At 38.5% G+C, this 8,256-nt stretch overlaps 1 protein-coding gene across 1 annotated transcript; it reads right to left on the reverse strand.

Moving 5' to 3' along the window:
* Positions 1-386: 386 nt before the first annotated feature.
* Positions 387-7,700, reverse strand: LOC105122656 (probable sucrose-phosphate synthase 1). Its single transcript, XM_011021904.1, has 13 exons — positions 7,283-7,700; positions 7,094-7,183; positions 6,135-6,376; positions 5,830-5,893; positions 5,010-5,708; positions 4,195-4,311; positions 3,967-4,098; positions 3,681-3,857; positions 2,821-2,874; positions 2,669-2,731; positions 1,628-2,557; positions 1,341-1,468; positions 387-1,039 (listed from the first exon to the last, which is right to left on the reverse strand). The coding sequence occupies exons 1-13, from the start codon at positions 7,463-7,465 to the stop codon at positions 766-768; spliced, it is 3,153 nt and encodes a 1,050-aa protein (XP_011020206.1). The 5' UTR covers positions 7,466-7,700; the 3' UTR covers positions 387-765.
* Between the last annotated feature and the right edge of the window lie 556 nt (positions 7,701-8,256).

An 8,256-nucleotide genomic window follows, 5' to 3' on the forward strand; every position in this document is an offset into this window, starting at 1 on the left:
GTCAGTAGCTTGCAGCATATAATAGACTAATGGTGAGATATTCCAGCCTCCCTTCAGATTTGACCATGCATGTGCATGCTCTTGGCAAAATCTACAGTTTAATACTGGCAAATGTACCAACTAACACACAAAACAGAGGACCCCTGCCCAATCTTTATGTATACTTGAATAAAACTATTAATTAATACACAAGTGACAGTAATCTCTGTCTTTCTATATTCATTATGAGTTGTCTTGCTAATGTTCCAATGCCAGAAGTGTCATCCAACCTTTCCTCCTCCAACAAAAGGTCCCTCAATCATCAACTGTAAAAACTAGAAGAAGAAAAAACAGGAAACAGTTTTTGGCAATTGTGCCGTTTAAGAATGCATTTCTTGTAAAGGGCAAAGAAGTAAATAGGAACTCGCTACTTTCATTTAACAGCCCAGAATGTGTTCACAGCTTTAAGATAATATTCGCATTCACTGGTTCTTGTGGAGACAAGCCAAAGATACATGCAACCGTGTCCTTCTATTGAGACTCAGGATGCAGTAGGATCGGCAAAGGTTTGAATTTACAATAGAATAAACAAAATGGGAAAAGAAAGGACCAAACTGGTTTTGAGGCGTCATGATAAGACCCACAAACAAGCTTCTAAAGCATTCAAGATCATGAGAGTGCTTATGAGGCTCTTGCCATGAGACATGCAGGCAGAGACTCTTGTGATAGGCGCAACATAGTCAACAGAAGCTGTTGAACAATATTGAACGAAGGAGAATGACACTTTTAACCCTTAAGACATCCTAATTGTTCCAAGGAACTCCTGATATCAGAGCTTTCTTCAGGTGCTTGAACAATATTAGGGCTCTCTGATGGCATGACATCTGTGAGAGGGTAGCTTCGATTGGCATGGAGTTGGTTACTTGCACTGCTACAGACTCCTTTCAAAACTACACTTTTGTGCAGCCCACCCAGCAATCCTTCATAATCTGTGTCTCCACATTCTCCAGCAAAAACGACCATATTTGCCAACTCCACGCCCCATCGAACATAGAGATACCTGAAATGTAGTTTTGAGTCCAAATTTCATAAATTAGCATAACGGGGAAAAGAACAGAATTTTTGTGTTCTAAGTTCAATCAGTCATGCCAACAAAGAATGAAAGAAACCTCAAACACATTATAGTGTATGGGAATAATAATAAAATTGGTTATATAAATTCTCAATGCCAGGTCCCAAATTTTGGCCACACTGCTTTGTCTGTGCCTAAGGTTCCTGTACTATCCAATTTGCTATATGCAGTTTCATTTATAACTTCAATTGCAATATCATGGAAAACATATATTAATGAAAAACCCCACCTGAGGGCTTGGGAGCGGGAAGCCAATACTGGAATTACATTTAACCTGGCCCCGTTTTGGCAATAAATAACATGGCAACGGAGAGCCCGAATTCTCAGCTCCTTCTGAAGCTCCTTAACAGGTGGAACCTGCAAAAGACATGGATGTAACTCACAATGCATTCGTATCCCATTGCACTGCAAATCTTAATTTAAAAATAATTCAGGCACCTATAAACCACGTCTAAACTGATAAATTAACCCTTAATTTCAAAAGAAAAATCAAGTCACTTGAGAGAAGAGAAGTACCAATCCTGGCTTTTTCACTGTAAAAGCATAACAATAGTCAGTTGAAAGTTGTTCCGCTGCAGTTACAATCCGTTCCTCATTCTCAGCCTTCTTATCAGAAACTGAAGATGCCCAGCGAACCAGAGTCTTCCTCAGCCCTTCTCCACCCCAACGATATTCAATGTGTGAGTGATAATAAAAGTCAACGACAAAGGGACCATCCTCCGGGTTGGGAGTTGAATAGTAGAGGTCACTACCACTATTGCAAATGAAAGCATCAAAATCACTGGGGCTAAATCCTCCGGAAGCCAGAAACAAGCGTATCTCAGATATGGTCAAGGACGTTGACAATATAAACCCTATTGAACCTTCGGTCCTTTCCTTTTCAACAGCCTCAAAAATCTTTCTAGTGGCTTCAGCAAGACTGGAGATTGTATCAAAGTCCACTGCAATGACAAAGATTTGTCTCCTCCTCCTCAATGATGGAAACTTACCAGAACTGCTGTTTTGGTCAACAGCCTTTCGTGTGTCCTTTACTACACCCTTGGACCATGACAATACAGCATTCTCTATTTTACTCTTCTTATCAGTAGCATTTCCTTCAGAATCTAGAGGATTATCATTTCCACTACCTCCAGTCTTTTCCCCATCTAACGAGAACTTTAAGTTCAAAGATAAATCCTGTATATCTCTCAAGGAATCACCAGGAGAATCTGTATCGGAAGAATCAGCTCCATCATCACTTTTTTGCCACTGTGGATGCCTTGATTTGCAACTGGCTATTCTAGATAGGTAACTCTTGCAATGCTCTGGCCACGAAAACAAGTGAATGTTCTTCAACCCATTCTGACGGCATTTTGCCCAAAGATGCTTCTCGGCAACAAGCTTTAGAAGAGCACCGGCAATGGACTGCTGATCATGAGGATCAACAAGAAGACCATTGTCAAGTACCTGAGGAAATATCAACAATCAAAACTGGAACATTTATACACAACATGCTCATTCACATGCATAAAAAAGTTATATCTCTTCAGCAATATTTTTATTGATGAGCACGCATACCCGGTGTATGTCTACTGGACCTCCATTTTTTGTGGCAACAATGGGCAATCCATGAGCTGCTGCCTGCTCGGTGGAAAAAAGTAACATTTTATATTGGTCTCAAATAATAAATTATCATCAAGAAAAACTATTCATCTAGTCAAGAAGAGCACCTCAATTAAAGTAAGTCCGAATGGCTCAATGAAAGCTGGATTGATGAAAACTCCCTGCACAAAGTTCCAGCTAGAATTAGATATGTAACAATACTGAGTTATGATTGTGTGTTTGGAAACAGAGACTGAAGACCAAAGGGAACCATCTATGTCATACAGATGGAGTATGACATACAACAGCAATTACATCAGATGATAATTAACCAAAATACAGCAACCAAACACCAAGCAAACAGAATAATAATACCCAACCTCATGTGTATCCCCGAGAAAACACATGAAACTAATATGCTTGAAATGCTTTACAGAGAATTAGACAAGCATTATAGAAGTTTTGTTAGTCATAATTGGATGGCTAATCAACTATACATTGCACTAAACTAGCTAACAATAAGAGGCTATTAGAAGAGAGACCCCGGCCTATTATTTTTAATGCAAAGCACCATAAAATAACTGTGTTTTTCAAATTAAATCTTGGCAGTTGAAAAACACATGAGAAACTGCAGAACACAGGACACTCGTGAGATGCCTGATATGCTTTACAGTTCACACAGAATTAGACTAGCATCATAAAAGCTTTGTTAACCAAAATTTAATGTAAAATAGCACAGAATTATTCTATTCTTGTAAATGATGTCTCGGTAAAGAAATTAATGTAAAATGCAGAATACAGGTCACTCAAGAAGAGGTCTAAACAGAACCAAAAAGAAAAGAAAACACAAGAAAAGGTCAGAGCAAGCTGAATGCACCACTGTACTAAATAATAGAACAAAAAAATCACCTATTTTATGACTTTTCTTATCTTGAGCTCAGATGATCAAGTCATTTTTTAGTTTAGTCCAGTTAACTACAGGCCATACCTTTGTCTTTGCTGCTAGACGATATATGTCAGGAACATCAGACTGCTTGTGGTGTTTAGGGTAAGCAACTTGCCCATACAGATCATACTTGTCAATAAGCTTGAGCACTGAAAGAAGGACAGATGCACTTGTACTGGACATTTCATCAATACCATCTCGATTACCCATAATTAGAGTCTGTAAAGTGAAGTGCATGGCGAATAAAAAGATAGCATGACCTCAACAGAAAGCAAGCTCAATTGTGCAGCAATCAAGAACAGGTTTACATTTAGGTAGCTTAACATACAAGGTTAGCAAGCTCTCTCAATTGTCGGCATTCTCCAAATGCTTTAACCAAAGTTGTGATGTTCTTTTTGGGATCTGGTCTTGCAAGGGCAAGTATCATAGGTTTGCGAGGATTGGTAAAGAAGCGCATGATCTGCACCATAGCAAGTAATGAACTGAAATCAGTTGTCCAATTAAGAGTGGGGAAAGGGTAAGATTAAAGATATTGGCTATAGGAAAAAATTAAAACCTCTGCCCATATTGGTGGATCAGGAGAAGTAGGATGGTCTTCATTTCCTTCTATTTCACCATCCATATCACCATCCTGTGGAATAATGTGATGAAACTCCATTCCAGGAGGAATTATCTGCAGAGCACCACAAGTTATTAACATATGTTTCCTTCACTAGAAAGCAATTTGCCTTGGGGAATAAGACAAAAACAGGCAATATGAATATTAAAACTAGATAGGGTGCATGCTAGAAATCTACGTCTATGAAATATAGCCATCCTGCAGTCATTCCCAACCACATGTTCCTAGGAAAAATTTAGAAACTAGGCACTATTCACCATCTTGTACTTAGTTCCATGCGCATTCTGTCACTAGAAAGCAATTTGCCTTGGGGAATAAGACAAAAACAGGCAATATGAATATTAAAACTAGATAGGGTGCATGCTAGAAATCTACGTCTATGAAATATAGCCATCCTGCAGTCATTCCCAACCACAAGTTCCTTGGAAAAATTTAGAAACTAAGCACCATTCACGATCTTGTACTTAGTTCCATGCGCATTCTGTTTAATGGGCAAAACATCAAACTCCAAGTATCCCAGGTGGACATACACAGCCATTGGCATCATTGTTTAGGATGTAATTTAATACAACCATGCATTTAATGAACTGGAGTAAGGATCCCATTAAACCCACCCTAAACTAGCTGAGATTCACTAACAAAGATCTGAGGCAGAGCACGCTTACTTGGATTCTGATAGTGTATTTGCTATTTGGAAGCAAGGAGCTTTTATGAGGTTACCAAACCCCAATCAGGGAAAAAAGGGTACTTACAGCCATGCGGGGCATGAACCTCCCATAACAACTCACGTTACGTTTAATTCTTGCTCGCAGTTTACGCTCCAGTATTGGATCAAAACCATCATACAAGCGCCATTGCTCCTCTATCTCTTGTCTAGTGCTAGTTATGACTATCTCTGAGACATCAAGTGATAACTCCTCTGCCTCTATCCGACGCATTATTTTGTATGTTGAGTTGATCTCATCCCTTGAGAGTCGGCCTTGTTTAAGTAGCTGCTCCAATTTATCCCGGCCAAGTGAGTGACCAGTAAAAAGCATGGGGACATTTAAAGCACCAGATAGAAGAGCAGCAGAATTGCCAGCATCAGCATAATGGCCATGGATGGCAACAGGCCAGACCGGCTTTCCCCCACCAATTTGTTCTCCTAGGCTTTTAGACATCTGAATTATGTGGCAAAGTGCACCATCTACAAATTCAGGGATGTGAGGCCACAATAGTTCCTTTGGAACATATTTATCCTTCGGACCGAAAGGTATGCGGACAATATAAGCACCACTGCTCTCCCCCATCTCATCCAAGAAATCTTCTGAGTTTCTTAGAGTCAACATCTCTGTGGGTTCACCATAACTCCAATCTACATCCGGGGCTGATACTTGTCTAGTAAACAAATCAACCCGATACACTCCTGGCATGGAGCCCAAAGCCCTTGCAAGTTCCACTACATATTTAACCTGATAGAAAAAATATCCAAGATCATTGGTTATCTATTCCTGCAGCTATGCAGTTATACTATGACCAGAAAATGCGAGTAAGAGCCACACATGACCACTCCAAACAAAAACTTCATATTACCTGACCACCAGTATCAGAATCACGCCCAAGCTCCATATTTTCTCCTCGTATTAGACCATGAAGGCTGCATGCATATTACTTGTTAAAAATATTAAATCAGCAACATGCACACTAGCAAAATCAAGTGGTAAATGCTAGTGCTGTAATCAGGACATATATAATATCCTATTAATTTCTCTTCAGCAGTAAGAGAAAAGTGAATCCCATTCGTTATGTTATAATAATCAATACCGCACCAACTAAATGCCTTATAGTCCTCTTCACAAGCACATTCAATTATTAGAGAACTAAAGTTCAGTCCATGCCTTATTAATACAATGTATAGTTTTTTCCCTTTCTGCTGATTAACCCAAGCCTCCATTGCATCAACAGAATTGATTCTAGACAGTTTGTTCCTGGTACTATCACCATGGGCCGATAAATCTCCAACTGCGTCTCCTTTCTCTCCCTCTGATAAGTCTTCAGACATATCAGCCACTGCTTCTCTGCGGCCTCTTTCACGTTCAAGACGACGTTTAGCATTTCTCTGGGCTAGCTCTCCCTCAAGCTACAAAAGAAAATACAATAGTAAATCATTCAGCCCAAGATAAAAAGAACCATGAGCCAGAGAATGTGGCATCTCCTTTGTACACTGAGATTTAGAAAATCCAAAGAAAAAACAAAAGGTGACACGTTATTCATTGCAAAACTAGACAGCTACAAGGTAAACACTTTCCATTTAGAACATTACCCTCTCACCCCCAAAAAAGGAAGGAAAGGGATTAAAAGAAAAATTGAACTATATCAGCACATGCAAAGCATCAACAAGAGAATTTATTACCTACAAGCTCACACATTCCAACGAAATCTCAACAGATCTTGAAAGCTAATCGCATCGCAAGTAATAATATTTTGGAATGAGAACATACAAATCACCATATGATCATCTTCTCCAAAACGGTCATGTGCCCCGTGTGTTGCGATTGCAAATCGACAATATCAAACCCCATTAACTAACACTGATTTGTGATCAAACAACCTATTGAAAGGTTAAATCCCATCCCATGTAAGAAAAGTAACCAAACTCCACCCCTTGCCCCCCCCCCCCCCCCCCCCCCACCCCTCTCCCATTCCCTCCAAAAATATCCATCGAATCAAGTTTACAATTTTCCAACACCAGAAAATTCCTCAACTCTCAAATAAATACAAACACATCACCAAATACCAAATATCAAATCAAGAGCTCAGCTAAAAGGGCCACAATATTGATCTGAAAAAAATCAACCTGTTTCTTTTGCCGAGCCAAGTTCCAGATCCTCCAACACATATTCTCCAACCTCGTATTCCTCTCTTGCGGACTCCTCGTCGCCTGAGCCTATACCAAACAGTAGACAGAAAAACACAGCCAAAATCACACTCATGCACGCCAAAAAATCAACAAAAGCACAAAGTGATATACTTAATACAAACATACTCGAGCCCAGGCGCGATGAAGATCGGTCTCATCAAATCCAGAAACAACTTCTTCAACAAAATAACGAGTTGGGCTAAACCTGCCTCTCTCTCTAAGCAAAAGAGACGGTTTTTTTTCATCTAAGCCAGGACCTACATCAAGAATTGCTTCAAGATAGCTGTTTATCCAATCATTCCCCGCCATTTTTTAGTCACCAGACCACCAACGCCGCCACCTGCACGACGACCACCACCAGCAGCAGGCAGCAGAGCTGTTTGTTTGTGGTTTTACTTGTAGGATTAGTACAGTATTAAGTATTAACGGGAAGATAGCGTAATAAAGAGAAAAATGAGGATGACCAGGGAGAGGGCTTTCCTCTTTGTTTTGGACTCTTCGAGATTTTGCTGCCTTCAAAACCGTAAATTGTCGTCTCTTTGGAATAATGTGGTATTTATTTATTTATTTCAGGTTTTTCAGATAAGGAAAGAATTCTCATAAAAGAAGAAGAAGAAGAAGAAATACAATAATTTCATTTTTCTTTTCTTACATGACGGTTTGCATCAATAATTAGTTGTTGATGATAATTGAATTTAATACTCAAAAATTATAAAAAGATTGCCTACAGGCATCTTGTTTGGAATATATTTTTTTTATAAAATTTTAATTTATATCTGTAATTTCTTGTTATACATCAAAAAATTAATACCTGTAAACCAACAATAACACTAAATTTAGACACACACATATGTATTTTCAAAAAATACTTTATATTTAAACCATTTTTTATGCATCAATAATTAGTTGTTGATGTTAATTCTTTGTCATTAAGATGATATAATGTTGAGATTTGTTTCCTCCATTCCTCTTGTGTTTTAAAACTATATGGTAACATAAAAAAATAAAAAATAAAATGTATTATCATTTTAGTTAAATATTTAAAAAAATGTTTAAGAGTATAATAACGGTTATTTTTTAAAATATTTTTTATTTAAAAA

Source organism: Populus euphratica, unplaced genomic scaffold, assembly GCF_000495115.2.
Source record: "Populus euphratica unplaced genomic scaffold, PopEup_1.0 scaffold20.1, whole genome shotgun sequence".
NCBI lineage: Eukaryota > Viridiplantae > Streptophyta > Magnoliopsida > Malpighiales > Salicaceae > Populus > Populus euphratica.

Bases quoted from the DNA above. Each gene is read 5' to 3' on its own strand.
- LOC105122656 (XM_011021904.1), bottom strand. From the start codon at position 7,465: ATGGCGGGGAATGATTGGATAAACAGCTATCTTGAAGCAATTCTTGAT. The intron at 5,709-5,829 runs GTAATATGAAGT...TTTTTCTATCAG, and splicing joins ATTCTGATACTGGTGGTCAG to GTTAAATATGTAGTGGAACT. The intron at 2,558-2,668 runs GTATGCGTGCTC...ATATTTCCTCAG, and splicing joins GTCCAGTAGACATACACCGG to GTACTTGACAATGGTCTTCT.